This window comes from Vombatus ursinus, unplaced genomic scaffold, assembly GCF_900497805.2.
Source record: "Vombatus ursinus unplaced genomic scaffold, bare-nosed wombat genome assembly UNPS02014782.1, whole genome shotgun sequence".
Taxonomy (NCBI): Eukaryota; Metazoa; Chordata; class Mammalia; order Diprotodontia; family Vombatidae; genus Vombatus; species Vombatus ursinus.
The window spans coordinates 4,442,446-4,464,253 of NW_020954560.1; the positions used below are offsets into that span (position 1 = coordinate 4,442,446).

The 21,808-nt window shown below is 42.6% G+C and overlaps 1 protein-coding gene across 3 annotated transcripts in view; it reads left to right on the top strand.

The window, feature by feature from the left end:
* IGSF3 (immunoglobulin superfamily member 3) overlaps nt 1-21,808 on the top strand; it is a 133,013-nt gene that overhangs the window by 83,149 nt on the left and 28,056 nt on the right. Inside the window, exons 5-8 of one of the 3 annotated variants that reach the window (XM_027866745.1) lie at nt 1,264-1,653; nt 3,117-3,176; nt 6,316-6,717; nt 12,131-12,535. In XM_027866745.1, the coding sequence (XP_027722546.1) occupies nt 1,264-1,653; nt 3,117-3,176; nt 6,316-6,717; nt 12,131-12,535 (1,257 nt within the window). The remainder of the gene's footprint in view (nt 1-1,263; nt 1,654-3,116; nt 3,177-6,315; nt 6,718-12,130; nt 12,536-21,808) is intronic. The other 2 variants (XM_027866746.1, XM_027866747.1) reach the window with 2 other exon arrangements.

Below are 21,808 nucleotides of genomic sequence, written 5' to 3' on the forward strand. Positions count from 1 at the left end.
TGTGTGTGTGTGTGTGTGTGTGTGTGTGTGTGTGTGTGTGTGTGTGTATTATACATACATACATATATACATACCTATTTATTCACATGTTGTCTTCCCCATTAGAATGTAAATTCTTTGGGAGCAGAGCTCATTTTTGCCTTTCTTTGTATCTCTAGAACTTGGCATACATGGTTGTTGCTGCTGTTCAGTCGTTTTCAGTTGTGTCCAACTCTTTATGACCCCATTTGGAGTGTTCTTGACAAAGATGCTAGAGTAGTTTGCCATTTCCTTCTCCAGCTTCTTTTACAGAGGAGAAAACAGGCAGTCAGGGTTAAGTGACTTGCCCAGGGTCATGTAGCTCAGTATCTTAGGCTGGATTTGAACTTAGATCTTTCTGACTCCAGACCCAGTGCTCTATCCACTGAACTACCTAGCTGCCTAGTATAGAGCAAACAATTAATAAATGCTTGTTGACTGATCGATATGAGGAAGAATAGAGCAAAGTCTCATTCTGTTCATCTTTGAATATTTATGAGTAAAGGGGGTAGCTGGAGTGTTTATGCTTCATAAACCTGACCAGCTGATGAGGTGGGATAGAAAGGATTTCTGAAATTTCTTTTCCCGTTCTGGAATTTCTACAGTGTCCTTATTTTTCTCTTGGATATGGGTCATGCATAGGTTTGAGAGAGTAACTGTTTCAGAATGATGCTGGTCAATTCTAGGGCTGACCTGGAGTTTGGATCTATAGTCTCAGGTCTTAGATACTATCAATCCAACATATGAGAGAGAAGGGAAGGAATAGAGATAGAGAGGAAGACAGAAAAGGGAGATAGAGAGGGAAAGGGGAAGAGCGGGAGCAGAAGGGAGGGAAGAAAGAGGAGAGAGGTAGAGACAAAGAGAAAGAAAGGGAGAAAATTTATTAAGTGTTTACTATGTGCAAAAAGTTTTGCTGTGTGCTGGGGGTACAAATTCAAATCTGAAGTCAGTTTTTGCCTTCAAGGAGCTTATATTCTTAGAATTAATGAATCCAGGCTCTTGGGTCAGTCTTGAAATTTCTCTGACTTCTAGGTGTCACTTGGTTCTCCAGTAATCTGGGTCCCATCTTTCATGGTCACAGTTGTGTTGCTATTATCTAGGTCAACTCTATCAAGTGATTTATTGACATACTTTGACTAGTTAGGAACCTATATTCCTCTGAAGCAGGTTGAATGATATGTATCTTTTGGCATCAGTGACCCCCCCATCTCTTCTTTTCCCCTTTCTGTTCCATTCCTTTCTCAGACAAAGAGTTCAGTGTTCGACTGGAGACAGACAGACGGCTGTACACGGTCGGTGAGCCAGTAGAGTTCCGCTGCATCCTTGAGGCTCAGAATGTTCCTGACCGCTACTTTGCCGTCTCCTGGGCTTTCAACAGCTCCCTCATCGCCAGCCTGGGGCCCAATGCTGTGCCCGTGCTTAACAGTGAATTTGCTCAGCGGGAAAGCCGGGGCCAGCTCAAGGTGTCCAAAGAGAGCGACAGCGTCTTTGTGCTGAAGATCTACCACCTCCGCCAGGAAGACAGCGGTAAATACAACTGCAGGGTGACAGAGCGAGAGAAAACAGTGACTGGCGAGTTCATCGACAAAGAAAGCAAGCGCCCCAAGAACATTCCCATCATTGTCCTTCCACTCAGTAAGTAGAGAACTATGCTTCTCCCTTCCCCCTCCCTGCTCTTTCCCATTGTTTTCTGGTTTGCCAAATGGTATCCTCGATGAAGGGAAACTGGAGGGTGACAGATGGGAGTGGGTGGCACTCAGCCTTGGTAACCACTCTACTGGGGAAAAACAAAATACTTAACCTCCCTTCCTTCTATAGCTCCTCTCTTTCAGTACTCACTGTACCTCTTTAGGTAGGCAGACCTTCAGAGGAGGGACTTGAGACCTACCAAGCCTGGGATTGTGCAAGGACACATTCAGGCCGCAACATCTACACATAAGATCATAGATTTAGAGCTGGAAAGAATGTTATAAGCTATGAGATCTTCCGTTCTGCAGATGAGGAAACTGAGGCACAAGAATGTTAAGTGATTTGTCCAACATCACACAGCGGCTTATTGTTTGAGGGTCTCCTGAGTCCAAATCTAGTGCTCTAATCTATATTGCCTCTCATGGACAATGCAGCACTCCCAAGGTATAGAGAGTATCTGGGATCTAGGAAAACTATTTGCCTACCCTAGGGCAGCTAAGCCCCCAAGAAGTGGGTGAACTGTGAGTCTCTCTTAGAGTTTTAACTTTTTGTGGAAGGATTTTAAATCTCAGCTTAACATCTCATTTAGAAGAATGATGCTTGAGGTCAAGACTTCATAGAATTCAGAAGTTGGCATTTGCCTAAATCTCCTTCCTATGTTAAAATTAAATAGAAAAATCAAAGAATGAAATAATCATAAAACTTTGTTTTCCGTACTCAGGAAAGGTCATTTAGTTGAGCCCACCGTCTCCAGACGAGCCTATCCAGCTATCTGACTTAAAGTGCTTATGGTTTTTTTATCTATTTCCCATTAGTTCTATGTTTCATGGAAATTAAGCATTTCAGTGTTCTTTTAAAAAAAAGAAAAAGAAAAGAAAAAAGATGGTTGTCGATCTTTCCTAAACTCTCTCTAACTGAGCTTCTTTCGTCTTTCCTCATTTTCTCTTCATATTTTAGCCTTACTATTTTCATTGTTCTTTTCCTTCTTAACCATTTCTAGTTCTTTACTATTCCCTTTAAAATATGGAGACTAGAACCAGGCATGGGGTAAAGATAGAGGTCTTCTGATCCTCTTGTTCTTATATACCAGAATAATTTTCTCTCTTGTCCTTGTTTAAAAAACATCCAATTTCCTTGGAATTCTTTTTTTTTCCTTCTTCCGTGGACTCCTCTCTTCTACTAGCTCCCACTTCTTTACCTTGCCCTGTCTTGCTAATTCTCTATCATTCTGTCCTGGCTTTATCCAAGGACTTGATCTGGCTTTTCATCCACAAACTAATTACTTGTTGTTTGATAAAGATCAATGGACAGCCACCATACTCAGTATCTTCCTTTACCCTAAGAAATTTCCCCCGATCTCTTTTAAGAACTTGTTTGATGATCTGTGGCCTGCTATATTGCTTTTCCAGCAGATATCTGGGTAGTAAAAGTCCCCCAGCACCATCAGATGCTGCCCCAAGGCCACTTGGGTAAGTCTACCAGAGAACAAAAATGACCACAACAATTATGGTGATGATGATTATGCCTTGAATTCTAATGGCGCTTTTCTTCGAAAGAGCCCAGATTTGCCTTTTTTCTTTCCAGGTTTCTGTTAAAAAAAAAAAAATCTCTCTAGACTAGGTTAGGGGAAGGTATGCTATTTTCTATGAATAGAGTAGCTAAAGCACAGAAAAGTGAGGTGTTAACCAACATTGTTCACTTAATAATACTAAGATTGTGTGTTTCCCACACCCAATCTAGGGCTTTTCCTAATAACTTCTGCTGCATCATCAGCTCTTGCCTTGAAGATCCCTGTTAACTCTCTATGATATTATTCTTAGTTTTGTCCACTTTTAACTTCACCTAGATAGTGTTTAATTGCAGGTTTCCTCTTTTCCCAAGTCTGGAAGCATGAATAGATAATCTTGATGGACAAGGCAAGCACTGACCTAGAATTGTCATTACCCATATTTCCCAAGCCACCTTATTTTGTCTAGCCCAATATTGCTATTCTTGTTGTTGTTGTAGACCTACTGTATGTATGTGTACACGTATATATAGTACGTATATGTACACATTTATATATACATGCATTACAAATGCATACATACATATATTTATAAATATGTGAGTGTGTGTATGTGTGTGTGTGTATATATATATGGGGTTACAGTGAGTCCAGGATGGCTATTGACCTGGATGTTATTTTTTCACCTAAGTAGATTTCCTGCCTTGTTTCTGGAGTTACTGACTTTTGTCCATTGTTTTGACTAATCAGCAAGGGACTTGCATCTGAAACCCTGGAAGATTACCATGGTGCTTAAGAGTCCTTTTGTTACGATTTGTGATTCTGCAAGATCCAAGTGTTGGGTGAAGGCCCTTTCTGGGATTTGGAAAGGACCCGTAATTCCCTCCCATTGAGTGTCCTATACTTCATCCCTGGCATTATGCTGAGAAGTCCCAAATAGGCCACAGTCATACTCATGGTAGCAAGAGCTGATGAATTGACTTCCTGAAGGTAGCTACTAAAGGGGCACTGTGGAATAGTGGAAAGAATGCTAGATTTGGGGCAGCTAGGTGGCGCAGTGGATAGAGCACTGGCCCTGAAGTCAGGAGGGCCTGAGTTCAAATCTGGCCTCAGACCAAACACTTGACACTTACTAGCTGTGTGACCCTGGGCAAGTCACTTAACCCCAATTGCCTAAGGGAAAAAAAAAAGAATGCTAGATTTGGTGTCAGAGGACCTGGGCTTTGAATCCTGACTGGGCTTCCATATTGCTTAACCATAATGGGCCTCAGTTTCCTCATCTGTAAAATGAGGGAATTGGATGAGATGAGGTCTAACTTCTAGCTCCAAATCTATGATCCCTAGGTTCTTCTGACCTTCTAGTGACAGAGAGAACAACAGATATAAAAGCTGTATAGGCCTATCATGTCTGTGCTTCCTAATTTGGAATTTGATTAAACTGATTGGTTTGAAAAATCTTTTTCATCTAATTTCATCTGCTTTTTTTTTGTTAAAATTCTTTCTTCTGTATGCTGGAGACAGTTGTGGTTGTGGTACTTCGCCCTAATAAATACACTTTATATTCTAAACAGTTAAGGTCTCTTTATTCAGATTTTTGCAGTCCAGTAGATTGGAAAACTTTTGGTGTGCACCTGAGCGTTTTAGGAAGAAACAACAAGAAAACAAACAGAACCAAAGCTCTAAGGAAAGTAAAAGGAGTAAAGAATCACCTGGACACAACAGCATGCATTTATTAAGGGCCTGTTAAATATTCAGTGCACTGTCCTAGGCACTAGAGACACACAGCACGTTCCTCCTTCAGTGCTTCAGACCTTATAAACTCCTTGAGGGAGAGAGCCCTTTTCATTGTGGTGCTCATTGCCCTGAATGTAGCTTGTACTTAATAATCATTTGTTGCATTGAATTGGATGGATGGATTTCCACTCAAAACACCTCTTCCAATGGTAGCAAATAAAGGGTATTCAAGAAAACCAGACAATAAATATGAATTGGGGATGGATGGGTGGATGGATGGGTGGGTGGGAGGTGAACTAGCTCAGTTGGCAAACTCTAATTGTTTAATACAAGTCCAAAGAGTATTCCCAGACTCCATGTAAATAGTGTCTGGACCATCAATTGCCCTGACTTATCTGTCCAGCTGCCCTCCTCTGGTATTGTAGGTTTTTGAGAAATAACTGTGTGTTAAGAAAATTCCTGCAGGGATTTTCCCACCTTTTTTCTTCTTTCTAACTGTACCTAGAAAGAGCAGGAAAAGGCAAGGTATTGATGTACAGCTCATCTTTTGTTTGATTGATGTGCAGGACTAAGAAAGGGGAATCAGAGGGGCTGGGTAGAATAAAGAATATGTCAGTTTCTCCAAAGCAATTTTCAGTAGGAGTTTCAATTTTTAAAAATATTAAGAACCATGAAAAAAAAAACCCTTTCATTTCAGTTGTATGGGTAAGCAGAGTATGGGCCCTAAAGTTAAAGTTGGGCTGTTCTCATGGGGTTCCACGCAGCCATTCCACGCAGCCATTAGCATGTCTGCATAAAGGGATTCATGTTTCAGGTAGGTGGTTGGTCTGGATGACCTTGAAGGCCATTCCCAACTCTGGTTCTGTGATTCTCAGACAGAGAGCAAACACTAATCTAGTGGCATTCATTATTGAAGGTCAGAAATAATCAAGAAATCAGGTATATTTTGGTTTGTTGTTACTACTACTAATAATAGGTAGTACTTACGTAGTAGTTGGAGGTTTGCAAAGTCTTTTACATATGTTTGTTGCCTTTACATTGGTTCTCACAGTAACTTTGTGAGGTATCATCCCCATTTCACAGATAAGGAAATTGAAGAGAGGGTTAGTGACTTGCCCAGGGTCACACAGTTACTAAGTGTCTGATGCAGGATTTGAACTCAGATCTTCCTGACTCCAAGTCTAGTGCTCTAATCCACAACACCTCCAGCTACCTATGAGTTAAAAACGACAACAGCAACAAAGTCAGTAAGAATATTCCCTGTTCTTGTTCCCCTTTCTTGATGCTAGAAATGTCTTTTACTGTCGTGGGGAGGGGGTCAGTGGATATATAATGCCACCTCCCTGTTACTCTCTCCTTCTCCTCAGAGAGCAGCATCTCGGTGGAAGTAACCAGTAATGCCAGCACCATCCTGGAAGGAGAGAATCTTCACTTTTCTTGTAGCGTGCGAACAGCAGACAGGGCCCAGGGCCGCTTCTCGGTCATCTGGCAGTTGTTGGACAGACGGAATCGGCGAAATAACATCATGTGGCTTGACAGGGATGGTACGGTGCAGCCTGGCTCTTCCTATTGGGAGCGCAGCAGCTTTGGAGGCATCCAAATGGAACAGGTGCAGCCCAACTCATTTACCTTGGGCATCTTTAACAGCAGAAAGGAGGACGAAGGCCAGTATGAATGCCACGTGACCGAGTGGGTGCGAGCCGTGGATGGGGAATGGCAGATCGTTGGAGAGCGGAGGGCTAGTACACCTGTCTCCATTACCGCTCTGGGTAAGCAAGGAGCCCTTACTTCATGGGGAGAGTGGTTCGAGCAGGTACTTCCAATCAAAGAAATTACCCCTCTGACTTTGACACTGAGTAGTCAACAGGGATTCTGTTACGACCTTTTCTTCTCTGCATGTTCTCACCCCCTACTCTTTAACTATGGATTCCACACATTTTTCAGCTGGCTTCCTTGCTTTTATTGAAACGCATTGCAAGGCTGCTACCTAAAAAATCCATTTCCTTATTAGTATAAAATAAATACCTTGAGATTTGTGAAAGCCCAGGAATATTAGATTTGGTTCTTATGTGGTAGTTAAGAAGGCAGTCCTGTAACATTTATCTGTCCAATATAATCAGCATATTGGATTTTAGAAGACTGGCCTTCCCTGCCAGTAAAGTAAATAGGCCTGCCAGTTCTTGGGCTGATGGATGCCCGATTGTGAAATCATTGGCCTCAAGCAGGGCTGTGCTCCTTGTTTCCTGAGTTAGGACCACACCCACTCCTAGAGGTTGCCCTGGGTAAGCCCTCCGATAGATAGAATTTTCCATCTGTCAGGCAGCGTCTTTGCTTCCTTTCTCCCAAGATAAGCATGAAATTGACATTCTGAGCATTTAATCCGAAAGCTTGACCTGTTTTCTGGCATAATCACACAGCCCAGATTTCTACCACGGAAACTTCTAGCGATTAAGACGCTTGATCAGCTCAAATGCCGAAAATGGGCTTTGGGCTGAGGCAGGGCTGGGAAAGATAACATAATGACTGCCCCATTTGTCTGATGGTGGCAGGTTTCTTCCTGCCCTGTGTAGTGAGGAAGGTAGGAAATGAAATAAGTTTGTCAGGACTGGTCATTGTGTTATGCTGGTCTGTTTTCTTACCCAACTGTTTGCCCAGGACTGGTCGAGGAGGCCCTATAGCCACTGAGCTTCCAAAACGCTTTTGAGCAAGTTTCTCTGGAACGTGGTTCTTTATGCTGATTAACTTTTACTCCCAGAATCATCCTTTCCTGCACCTCCCCACCCCACACCACCCCACCTCTTCAATGTAGGCATCCTTAAGGAAATGATCTCCCCTCCCAAGACAGTTCTTGGGGAAAGATGGGGGTGGGGCATGCCAGTGGTTGAAAGCCTTACCTCCTCATTTAAAGACAAATATTTTTATATCTATAAACCAGTAGGTCATTTGCGTTTGGGCACCTTCCTCCCCTGTAGGAACATGAAGGTAGTCTGGAGGATCGAAGAGATAATGGACGAGGAAAGTGCTTTGAAAAGTAAAAAGCCCTAATAAATGTAAGATGGCATGATCTAATTAGGTCAATTCAATTTCAATGAATGCTGTGTTCTCTAATCCTACTGAGCGCCTGTGAGAAGTACCAGAGGCTGCTAGAGATGCGAGAGAACTTTCCAAGGCATATTATGACATTTCTCAAACACCAAAGCCCTGCTTTCAGCTTGTGATGTCGCTGGAGTGCCAGTTTTTTCCCTAGGGATACGGGGATTCAAGATGGAGAATTACAGTTTCTGACCTTCATTTGTCTAATGGGGGATCTTCAACAAATGCCTATATAAACATACCCGTGCATTTATCCCATTTCTGAGTGTCTTCATTAACAAGTGAAGGTCACTGCCACTTAGGATTTTCAGTCCACTAACCTGAAAATAACAATCATGGGGAATGTTAACTTAAGAAATCTTGAATTTTCAAGAAGATGCCAACCTGCATTGGCAAAGGGGAGTTTCCTCCTCCCCAGCAGGATCTAGGTGGGCACAGCTGACTCAATATTTACCCAGGAGCCCCCATAGTCTTTTTTTATCAATGAATCTTTGCACTCTTTAGTATAGGGATGTGCACACTTGAGTTCGTCAAGCCCAAGAGGTGTTGTGTTATACCTTTTAGAAGAGCCTAGGGGCAGCTAGGTGGCACAGTGGATAGAGCACCGGCCCTGAAGTCAGAAGGACCTGAGTTCAAATCTGGCCTCAGACCAAACACTTGACACTTACTAGCTATGGGACCCTGGGCAAGTCACTTAACCCCAACTGCCTTAAACAAAAAAAGAGCCTAATGTGTTTTGCGTTCTATCACAGGGTGGCTCTTCTCTTTGCCCAAAATGGAGATGTAGAAGTGGTTTTTGTTATGGTTTTTTTTTTCTCTCAGAGCTCATATGTGTGAGTCTTGCTCTGTTCCTGCCTGGTTTTATAAGCTATATCAGTATATTTTGCTTACAATAGAGATAGCATAAGGGAATCTAGATGGCACAGTGGATAGAGCACCGACTCTGAAGTCAGGAAGGCCTGAATTCAAATTTGACCTCAGATACATACTGGCTATATGACCCTGGCAAGTCACTTAACTCTGATTGCCTCTACAAACAATAATAATAATAAAAATAGTGTGATATGCAGAGAAGGCTGTCCTCAAAACCAGGAAAACCTGAGTTTGGGTCCTATCCCTGCCACATATTGGCTTTGTGACCCTACATAAGACCTTAACTTCTCAGTGCCCTGGGCAACTTTATAAAGCTAAAAGTTGGAGAGAAGATAGTCAACTGGAATTTACAAAGCACGTACTATCTACCAGGAACTGTGCTAAGGGGAAAAAAAACAGTCTGAGTTCAAAACCTTCCCCAAGGAACTTTATAGCTGAGCAATTTAACCTAGGCCTACCTCAGTTTCCTCAAATATAAAATGAGGATCATAATAGTACCTACCTCCCAGGGCTGTTGTGAGAATCAAACAGATAGTATTTGTAAAGAGCTTAGCACAGTACCTGGCACATAAGAGGTGCTTGATAAATGTGTGTTCCTTTCTTTTTCCTCAAACTTAACCTGATAGTCCTTGAATGACAGACATACAGTCAGTCTATCACCAGGTTCCTTTCTAGATTGTAAGCAACTATATATATTGTAAGGAACTATTAAGAACCCCAGATCACCTTCACGCCTTGTTAGAATTTTAATAAAGCATGATAAGGCTTCCTTACCCAGAAGTTCCCAGTATCAATGGAATTACAGGAGCACCTCCTATCCCTAACCCTGTGCACAAGGCTCTTTATTCCAGGTTTTCATAGCTGTTGATTTATAAGATTATATGACATCTTAAAGGGCACGTTTTTGTTGTTTGCATAAAGATTTGTTATTGAGCAGCATCTTGTTGAAGGACCACCAGGGCTCATTGTGGAAGGGTGGGGGACCTTCTATGGGGCTGTGCCCTGCCAAGTCAGCAAGCATTTATTAAGTACTTACTGCATGCCAGACACTGTGTCAAGGGCTGGAAATGCAAAGAAAGAAAACAATTCAACACTGTAAATAGACTAAGTTTGTAGACTATAGCTTGAGCTAGTTTCTTGGGTCAAGTTCTATTTAACTCATATAGGATGGGCTGATGTACAGTTAAAGCCCAGTCCTCTACATGCACTAAGGTGTGTGGGCATTGCCAGCATGGTATAAAGAACAGTAGCTAATATTCCTGTTTCAGATTCTCGTATTGTTAGCAAAGCCATCCTCCCAACCCTGTGAAATAGGTAGTGTAAGTAGATAGTCTTCTCACTCCCCTGTCTGAAAAATGGGTATCAGGTAAAGTGATTGGCCCAGGCTGGTAAAGCTAGTAAGTGTCAAAACCTGGGTTTGGAATTCAATCTCTGGACTTCTTCCCACTGCACCACCCTGCTTTCCTGGAGTCAGAAGGACTTGAGTTCAAATTTGGCCTCAGACACTTACTATCTGTGTGACCCTGGTCAAGTCACTTAACCCTGATTGCCTCCACAAAAAATAGTAATAATGAAATTAACAATAATAGACATAAGTGTGATGTAGTGAAGAGGAAGCTGCCCTCAAAGCCAAGAAAGCTACAGTGTGATACTGCAGTGTAATAGTGGAAGGCAACTAAAGATACCCCAATACTATCACCCTAATGAATCATGGCATCAAGGTTTAGGAGAATTCCTAATTCAATCAGGAGTGCTGCCTGAATAGCTAAGGTCTGTCAGGCTCGTGAAACACTATTGTAATGGGATTCAGATGGCAGGACAACTGACCAATAAAGGCCCATGCCAGGGATCATGCCAGTCTGCTCTGCCTGGTGCCAGCCCACGTGGTGGATGTTTGGGGAGCGCACTGCCAGAAGAGCTGAATGGTGGCCGCTGCCTGCTACTGTAGAGCACATGGAAGCATTCTTTGTCTGTTTCCTGTTGACTTACTGGGTAATGATGGAAAGTCTTTTTATTGGCTGCTGAGCCAGAATTGAATGTTTTTCCTTCTTGATGGCCATGTGCTGTACAAATGAACCTCTGAACTCTTGGGGCCCTAGCCCTTTCTCCTGGAAACACCTGTGCAAGCTCTAAAATGGAGAGCTGAGCCTCTCCATTCCATGCCATCATCCTGTTCAGTAGTAGCAGGTTCTCCAAGCATTCACCCTGTGCATACTTGGAGGACTGGACCTTCATTAGCCAGTCCTTCGCTTCCCCCCAATATTTACATACCATAATATCTACTTTACATTTGTAGGAAAGATCCACTCCTACAAAATCCCATCAGTTTGTTGCCAGCTAAGGCCTTAAGTCTGCATGGAGAAAATAGAAAAGGCAAAAGAGAGAGAAACAGAATTGAGCTAAGCTAGTCAGAGGGAGAGAGGCTTCCTTCTGTGTCTGTCCTTTCTCTTTTCCTTCCTGCAATTAAGAGAGAGACTTACAAGAAGAAAGGACCCTTATTCTCTCCCCTGGAGAGCTGTTGTTTCCCAGGATCCATTCTAAAGTTTGTTTGGAATCTCTAAGTTTGGTGCTAGCCTGTTATCTGGGTCTCACAAGCCTTTGTGATGAGAATGTCAATGGCCTGGCCAACACAGAACTGCTGCTCACCATTGAAATGCTTCAGCTAAGCACCTACTTGTGGGCCTTCTAGAACAGACGCCACACTAAGAGGGCTGTCTATAGACCCTGATCTCTAGGAGCTTAGGACTCACAGAATCTCCAAGCTGGACAGGACCACAGACTTCATCTAATCCCAATTGTTCTGGTCATTTCAGTAGTGCTCTTGACAACCTAGCTTGGCACCGTAAGTATCATTTGCGCTAAGAAGTAATAATGTTATATAGGAAATGAGAGAGGCCAAGAACCTTAATTATTCTTCTCCAGTTCTAACCAGGAGACTGGGGGGGGGGGGGGGAGCATGTCTCCTATGAAACAGGAAAAAGAGCACTGAGCTGGATTCAAATCTTACTTCTGGTCAATGATTCTTGACCTTGGGCAAATCATAAATTCCCTGGGCTTTAATTCCTCATCTATAAAAGGAGAGTGTTGAACTGGATGGACACTGAGGTCCTTTTCTAGTTCTGTAAGCCTACAGACTGCCTGCCTAAGTGAAACTGTTTCCATAGAGTCTAAAATCCTTGTTCTTTTCTCTCTCTCTCTCTCTCTCTCTCTCTCTAGAGACTGGCTTTGCTGTCACGGCCATCTCTCGCACCCCTGGTGTGACCTACAGTGAATCATTTGACTTACAGTGCATCATCAAACCCCATTACCCATCTTGGGTCCCAGTGTCGGTGACCTGGAGGTTCCAGCCTGTGGGCACCATCGAGTTCCACAACCTGGTGACCTTCACCCGGGATGGTGGCGTTCAGTGGGGGGAGAGGTCCTCTAGCTTTCGAACTCGGACTGCCATCGAGAAAGCGGAGTCCAGCAACAACGTACGTCTGAGCATCAGTCGGGCCAGCGACACTGAGGCCGGCAAATACCAGTGCGTGGCTGAGCTTTGGAGGAAGAATCACAATAGCACCTGGACCCGCCTGGCAGAGAGGACGTCCAACCTGTTGGAGATAAGAGTGCTGCAGCCAGGTAACAAGAGCCATTTTCCTTTATTATGGTGTCTCACAGTCTGGAAACATAGGCACAGTGGACCCCAATGACCTCTTCTTCCATAAAACTCCCAACAGAGCCCTTTCTGGCCCATAGAAATAGAAATTTGTGGAAAGAGTACAAATTGTGGACTTGAGTGTAAATTTCACCTCTGCACCTTACTATTGGTGTGACCTTGGGTAAGTCACTGGAACCTGGGCCTGTTTCCTCATTTGTAAAATGATAGAGAGGAGCAGAGGTGTCTAAATTGAATAGAAACAGGGGCCCACCAAATCATACCTAAGCATCGCTTTGGGGCCTACATACTGGCTTGGAAAACCACATGTGAACATTCTCTGTGCTCTGTTGTATTTTTATTTATCTTGTTGAATATTTCCCAATTACATTTTAATACATTTCCCAACACAGCACTGTATATTTGACAATGCTGGCCTGTACGTCCTCTAAGGTCCCTCCCAGATCTGATTCTAAGATTCCACAGTTCTAAAATTCTCAGCACATTCCTCTCTGGCCCATTGAAACATTCATTTGTACTTGGACAATATGACTTGTATTTCATGGATGTTGATGATTGTTCAGGAATTGTAATATAGTTGAATTCGTCGGCTTCAGTTAATGGGAAAATGTAGAAAATGAGGGTATCCCATGCATTGGCTCGTTACTTACCCTCTGAGAGCATTTGTGTTACTTACTAAGTTCTGAGGCAGCTAACACAAATCATAGTCCAAATAACATGAATGTGAGCTGGAGTTCATTTTGTGCCTTTTTTTTCTTTCTAATATAGATTATGACTTAATTTGGGGGGGAGGGTACTCCCAGTGTAAAAATTCGCCATGCCAAGACAAAACTAATGACTCACCTAGAACTGAGAGCTGGGGTTGGCAGACCATGGCCCCAAGGCCAAATCAAGCCCACTTCATGGCCCAGGAGCTAAGAAGGGTTTTTACATTTTTAAAATAAAAGTTTATTTAAAAAATGTAAAAAAGCATTCTCATTCTAGGTGGCACAGTGGATAGAGTGCTGGGCCTTGGAGATAGGGACTCTCATATGTTGGTCCACCCCATTCCAAGCACCAGCTGCTAAGCATGTAGCAGGTGCTCATAGATAACAGGCTGCTTGATTTAGGTGGGGTAGGGGAAAGGGGGGATATGTTGTTTAGAGAGACAGACAGACACAGAGACTCACTGCTTTGTGATGAAAATCTTGCCTGATTATGGAGTTGAGTATCTTACTAACTAGACCAGAAACATCTTAATAGAATCATAGAGTGTTAGATGCCATGAGAGTTCTTGGAGGAAATCTGGCCCAACCTCTTCATTTTAGAAATGAAAAAACAGAGGCACAGACAGAAGCACGTTGCTTACAGTCACATAGCTAGTTAGTGGCAGCTAATAATGGTAGCTCACATTTATATAGCACCCACTATGTGCTAGGAACTGTGCTAAAGTGCCTTACAGGTGTTCTCTCATTTGATAATCACAATAACTCTGAGAGGTGAGTGCTATTATTATTCCCATTTTGCAGTTGAAGAAACTGAGGCAGAGAGACCTCACCTATGGCCACACAGCTATTAAGTGGGATTTGAGCTCAAGTCTTCCTGATTCCAAACAGAGCCACCTAGCTGCATCCAGATCTTCTGACTCCCATGTCCCATAATTTTTCCTTTGTAAACGTAAGAGAGATTCTGGAAATGATTTTTTTAAATATTATTTCAAATCTTTTATTTTTATATCACCTTCATTTCCAAATCTCTCTCTTCCCTATTCCCTATCCAGGGAGCCATTCCTTGTAACAAAAGAAAGAACAGGGAGGAGGGGCAGTACAACATTAATTAACATATGAACTAAGGATGACAGTCTCTGTGCGGTGTTCCACGCAAACCCGTATTTCTACAAAGAAAGAAAGGAGGTGAACTTTCTTATGTCATCTTTGGGGTCATGCCTGGTTACCGTAAATGTACAGTATTCTGTTTTGGGGGAAAGAAGATTGTTGTCCTTTTTTCCAATTACATGGTTATAATCATTGTGCGTATTATTTTTCCTGGTTCTGCTAACATCACTCTGCATCAGTTTGTTACCAGACTTTCTCTGAATCCTTCGCATTGATCCCTTCTTACAGCATGGTAATTCTCTTACTTTGTTGTGTACCACATTTTGTTTAGGGGCAACTAGGTGGCTCCATAATTCATAGAGTGCTGGGCCTGGAGTCAGGAAGACTCATCTTCTTTTTTTTTTTATACTGAGGCGATCAGAGTTAAGTGACTTGCCCAGGGTCACACAGCTAATAAGTGTCTGAGGCTGGATTTAAACTCAGGTCCTCCTAACTCAAGGCCAGAGTTCTATTCACTGTGCCACCTAGCTGCCCTAAGACTCATCTTCTTGAATTCAAATCCAGCCTCCATTACTTACTAGCTGTGTGACCCTGGACAAGTCACTTACTCCTGTTTGCCTCAGTTTCCTCCTTCCTAAAATGAACTGGACAAGGAAATGTCAAACCACTCCAGTATCTTTGCCAAGAAAACCCCAAAGGGCGTCACAAAGGGTCAGATACGACAAAAACGACTTAACACCAACAGTTTGTTTAGTCATTTCCCAAGTGATAGGCATCTTCCTTTGTTTTCAGTTCTTGGCTACTACAAGAAATGCTGCTGTGTATGTTTTTAGTGTATGTCAAGTCATTCTGCCAGCAAATACTTACTAAATACACTGCGCTAAGTGCTAGTGATTCAAAGAAAGGCAAAAGCAAAATTAAACTAAACTAAAAGTAAAAAACAGTCCCTTCTCTTACGGAGTTCACAGATGAATGGGGGAGACAATATGCAAACAGCTGTGACCACACAGAAGAGACACGGGATAAAGTGGAGGTGATCTCAGAGGGAAGGTACTGGATCGAGGAGGACTAGGAAAAGCTTCTTACAGAAGGGAGGACTTTAGCTGGGACTTGTAGGAAGCCAGGAGGGGGAGATGAGGAAGAAGAGCATCCCAGGCATGGGGGGACAGCCAGGGAAAATGGTCGGAGTTGAGGAACGGCGAGAAGTTCGATGTCACTGGATTATCGAATTGGTGGTGGGGGGAGTAAAGTGTGAGAAAACTGGTAAGGCAGGAAGGGCCGGGTTCTAAAAGATTTTTAAAAAGCAAAACAAAAGGATTTTATATTTGATCCTGGAGGCAGTTTATTGAATGAGGAGGGAAGAGAAGAGCCTTCATTTCAAGATCAATTTGACAGAGGCATAGAGATTGAAATGGGGAGAGACTTGAGGCAGGGGGACCTACTAGAAGGCTATTGAAGCAGTTTAGGTGTGAGGTGAAGACGGACTGCACCAGGGTCATTGTAGTGCCAGAAAAGAGAAGGGGGTAGGGTATGATGTTACCAAGGTAGAATGAACAGAACTTGAGAGCTGATTGGACATGGTGGTGGCGAGAAAGAACAAGAAGCTGAAAATGACACCTAGGTTTGAAACCTGGGGGTTTGGGAAGATGACGGCCTCTCAACAGTAACAGAGGTTAGGAAGAGTGCATAAGGGACCTTTCTTTCTGGCTTTGGCCTCTTAACAGCAGAGTCTCTGAATCAAAGAACATGAACATATTAGGCATATTAACTTTTTTTTTTTAGCATAATTCCAAACTGCTTCTAGAAGTTGCTTTTTAAAAATAAATTTTTTTGAAATAAAGGAATTTTAAATTTTTAAATAAAAACCAAAGGAAATTTTAAAGCAAATTCCTTATGTCTGCTCATTTTGGTATTGGAACAGCAATGAACATTGGTTGACAAAAGGCTTTAGTCAGGTGATTCAGAGAGAGGGAGAGACAGAGGCAGAGACCAAGAGAGACACACAGAGAGAAAGAGAGAGGGAGGATAGCCACTAGGATAGAATGTTAGTTAAGTTAGGAAAGTAAGTTAGTAAGTCAGTAAAATGTTAGCTCCTTGAAGACAGGGACGGTGTTGAGTTTTTTGTCTTTGTATCTGGTGTCTGGTAGGCATGTGATTTTTGCTGAATTAATTTAAAACTGATGGGAGAGTTAGGAACCTGAGTTGCCTTGTGTGACCTTGGGCAAATCGACTTCTATGTTCAAGCCTTTACTGTAAAATGAGGTTGCTTGTGTAGCAGTATTTATTGAGGTAATGTGGGAAATTAGTGCATATGAGTTGTGTTTGAGGCATTTACATCAAGGTGTAGGATTATGGCTGGCAGGAGTTAAATTTGGGGCTTAGGGAGTGGCATTATTACTAGGGAGTGTCAGGCACTGGGGAGGATGTATTCCATTAAGTGTGGTTGTTCCCACTTTATTAAATATTTATGCATGTAGCACTTAATATATTCCAAAGTGTTTCATATTCACTTTCCCTATTATTCCTCATACCCTCCTACTTGGAAATTGGTGTCCTTATCTTACACCAGAGGGGGGATGGGAAGAGGAAGAAGGAGGCTGTGATTTTCCCCAACATCAGACATTTGCATGTACTCTTTCAGGTTTGTCTGTGTTTTCACTTTCAAAAGATTTTGCCTTCCTTTTTGTGTACTTGAGGTATCAGAAGAGAACAGCCAAGCAGTATGCTTGGGGTTTGGTTTCATTTGGTTGGTTTGGTTTTTTGGGGGGCAAGTGGGGGATGGGGAATGAGTAGAAAAGGGGAACTCTTTTTTATATATATTTTTCAAACAACATGCTATTTTTATGCCAGTGATTATCTCCCCTCTATGTTCTGTAACAGTGGGTCCTAAGCTGTGATCTGTGGAACTCTGAGCTCCAGAGAAGCACCTTGGTGCTCTTTGATAGGTTTGTTAATGGTGTATGTGGTAAGCTGATGCCTGCTCTGCCCTAAGGCATCTTTGATGGTTGGGAATTTCAGGTGTTTTGTTTTGTTTTGTTTTGAACTCATCCACCTCTTCTTTCTCTTAGTGTAGCAGTAATTGCCTGCCTCCTGCCTTGCTTATTTCATAGTGCCTTGCTTATTTTCTGTACTTTTGAATGTTTCTCATGTTTGATTGCTACTGTAGTGTTCTATCCCTTAACCTCCCCTCTACTCCTTGGCCATCTTCTGACTTCCAGAGTTAAGAAGAAACCCAAGAGATGGATTGTTTCCTGAAGAGTCAGTGGCCACCATGAAGAGGCTGTCTGCCTTGCTTACACATTTGTATCACCAGAGTGTGACTCTGCCATATAGGGGGATATTTGATGTAGCATGAACTTGGGGTGGCTATCATTTGCCTTAGTGCTGTTCATAGGCTCATAGATTTGTAGCTGGAAGTGACATTGGAGTCTTCCTAGTCGAACACCCTTATTTTACAGCTGAAGGACTGAGGCTCCTGGAAGGGATTGGCCCAGGGTCACACAGGTAGGAAGCAAGTGACTGCGCTGGGATTCAAACCCAGGGCCTCTGATTCCAAATCCAGCACTCTTCAGTTGCTCTGAGATGTGCCGACTGCTCAGGTTTTAAATCCACTTCTGCTGACTCTCCTCTTTGCTTGAGTCCTCAAAATTAAATTGGAAATTGGAGTGTCGAGTCGGGTGGAAGTTGAGTGTGTCTGAATCAGGGAGGAGGGGCAGGGTGATATACTGGCTTCTAATCGTTGCCTGCATTAAAGTATTGGGTCCTTTGTTACCAGCCCACAAAGAAGACCCAAGAAATTCCTTAGAGGCAAGCGCAGGATCTGTTAGTCATTGCCAATGGGTGGAGCCCAGGTTGACTCCTACTCTTGAGTCAGTTATGGTTGAGCCCCTAGGGGAAACTCCATAGGGAGAACTTCTTTTTTTTCAAGCCAGGTTGACATATTTTGATTCCTAATCATTTTTTACTCTTTTAATTTTAGAGACTCGATATCCCTCCAATTTGGGCCAACACAAAAGGCACTCTACCACTGTGTCTCTCCAAACACAGAAGCAATAAGAGAAATGTCAGCACTCGTTTTCCAAATGTTTACGACCAGATCTTGGTCTGGCTATTAAATATTGCACATTAAAATTGACAGAGCAATAAACAAGCTTATACTTGGACAGCCTCCGGTGGTAGAAAGCTATCCTGTCAGTAGTTGCCTTGCTCCTGGGATTTTGCTGATGGGCAATCGGGATGAATATTTAATACTCTGTGGATGTTGCCAAACCAGTTTTCTTCTATTCCTTAATGCTGATCTGGCTGTTTGGGGGCTTTTCCTCTGATTTTTATTCAAGAGCATGTGATCCACTGACTCCTTTGTCACAGCTGGATAAATTGACTAACCAGTCACCAAGTAGGCACCTCCCCAAGATCTGGTACTCACTTTCTTTAGCCCCAGCTTCTTACTTTCCCCCTCCCCATGATTTCCCTCCCTCTGTTCTAAATAGTTTGGGCTTTTTTTCTGCACAGGCAGAGAGAGTTCCTTGCCTTTTACTTGGGTCCACATGTCAGGTTTAGTGAGTAGACTTGGACTCAGAAAGACTTAGGTTTGAATTCTGCCTTGACACATAGACCTGAGTTCAAATCCAGCTTGACACTTACTGTCCATGACTCTGGGCGAGTCATTTTACCTAGCTCCCTTATTTATAAAATGAGGGGGTGATAGCTTCTACTTTAATTGAGTGTTTTTATTGCTGTTCCGTCATTTCAGTTGTGTCTAACTCTTCATGACCCCATTTGAGGTTTTCTTGGCAAAGATACTGGAGTGGTTTGCCATTTCCTTTTCTAGCTCATTTTACAGATGAGGAAAGTGAGGTAAGCAGGATTAAGTGAATAGTCCATAGTCACACAGCTAGTAGGTGTGTGAGGCTAGATTTGAACTCAGGTCTTCCTGACTCCTCGTCTGGCTCTCTGTCCACTGCACTACCTAGCTACCCTCCATTGACTGTTGTGTATCAAGAGAGATAATGTAATATAAAGCAATTGGCAAACCTTAAAATGTTTTACATATGTAAACATCAGGTGGTATCATCACCATCATCACTGTCATCTTCAGCGGCCTGGGGCTTCTGAACAACAAGTTACTCACCATCAAAGTTGCTGCTGGTATTAGTCAGAACTATATGTGGAGGCAGGTAAGGCAAGGCTAGTGCTAGCATCTATATGACTTCTTATAATTCTTTCAGCAAATGCTTCTGAGTAAGAGAGTTAACAGTCTGTTTCAGAGGGCCATTGATAAATTGGAGCATGTTCAAAGGAAGATAACCAAGATAGTCAGGGAACTTGGATCACATCATAGAATTGTTTTTAATTTTTTTAATCAAATATCTACTCCCTCCCCCAGTATTATTCCCTCCCTCTCCCTTCCTCCACCATCAACAGGAGGAAAAAGAGGGAGAAGCCCTTTTAATGAGTATACATAAGCATATTTTGCTCTACATGCACATATACACAAGTCAAGCAAAATAAATGGCCTTGTTGGCCATATCCAAAAACTGTATGCCCCAGTTTGCACCCTGTGTCTGTCACCTCTCTTTCAGGAAATGGGTAGCCCAGTTTTTATCATCGATCCTTTGGAATTGCAGTTGGCCATTGCATTGATCAGGATTCTTAAGCCTTTCAAAGTTATTTGTCTTTCCATTGTCATTGTCACAATATAACTTGTCCTCCTGGCTCTTATCACTTCACTCAGTATCATTTCATACATATTATCCCAAGTTTCTCTGAAACCATCCTCATCATCATTCGTTTAGCCCAGTAGCATTCACTCCCATTCAGATACCTAACTTGTTTAGCCATTGCACGTCATAAAATTGTTTGAAGAAAGTGGAATTGTTTTTTAGCCTGGAGAAGACTGTTTTCCAGTATTTTTCATGGGATCATAATGTTTGGAAGGGACTCTAGATAGTTCAAACCTGAATGGAGAAACTGAGGCTCAAAGGGATTAAGTGCCAAAGGGCACACAAAGTAAATGATATGAAGTCAATTGTAACTCAAGTCTACTTCAAATCCAGCCCTCTTTTGATTTCACTAGGTACTTTTTATATGAAGGGCTGTAAAATGTGGAGGGGCTTGGTTTTACTTTGTTTGGTTCCAGAGGACCACTAGGGTTAGGGGATAGGGTGGGGAGGAGGCTGTGGGGAGGGGAGGGAGGAGTAGAAGTTGCAGGAAACACAGCATCAAAAAAGAATTTCCCAGGATTTAGAGCTGTCCACCAGTGCAATTGGCTACCTTGTGAAATGGGGTGATTCCTTTCACTAAAAGTCTTCCAGAAGAGACTAGATGATGCCCTAGGATGAGCCTGAGATGTAGAGATACTCTTGCTTTCCCTAAAAGGTTGGACTGCATGAGTTCTAATGTCTTATTTAGCTCAGAGATTCTATGATTATGGAATATAGATATCTACTACAGGCAAGATGCTGTGGTAGGCACTGAAGTGAGGGGGTGGGATGAAGGAGAGAGAGGGGGAAAAGAGAACATGAGATAATATATAAGTGCCTTAAGAGAGATACAAAGAATGGGGCAGCTGAGTGGCATAGTGGATAGAGCACCGGCCCTGGATTCAGGAGGACCTGAGTTCAAATCCGGCCTCAGACACATAACACTTACTAGCTGTGTGACCCTGGGCAAGTCACTTAACCCCATTGCCTAGCCAAAAAATAAAAAATAAAAAAGGAGAGAGAGATACAAAGAAGGAGCCATGACAATTCAGAAGATAAATCACTTCTGCTGAAATAATCAGACAAACAAATGATATATTACCCAAAGAAATGTACAATTAAAAAAAAAAAAAGATGGAGTGGTTATATGTCAACAATCAATGAGAAATTCTACTGGCATCTTGGAGATATCAAGAAAAGTCATGTAGTGTCTTCAGAGTGTTGGGGAGAAGCCCTGTGATGAATTTATGGAGAACATGGGGCAGGTAGGTGATACAGTGGACAGTAAGCTAGACCTGGAGTCAGGAAGACCTGAGATCAAATCCAGCCTCAGACACTTATTGGCTTGGGATCCTGGGCAATTCATTTAGCTTCCCCATGCCTTAGTTTCTTCATCCATAAAATTGGGATAATAGTAGCATCCATCTCCCAGCATTGTTGTGAGGATCCAGTGAGATAATATATGTAAAACACTTAGCACAATTCCTGGCACACAGTAGGCCCTATATAAATGTTAGTTATCATCATCATCAGAGACAAAGATTGTAAAAGACAGGGAGGGTTTCTATCTGCCTCACTGCAGAGAATACCCACATCAAGAAAATCAGAAGTTTATTGGAATATTTGAAATCTAGCAAGGCTTTATGCATGAACATTGGATTTGGAGTCAGAAAAACTGGGTTCAAATCCTGATTCTTCCAACTTCCTTTGTAACCTTTAG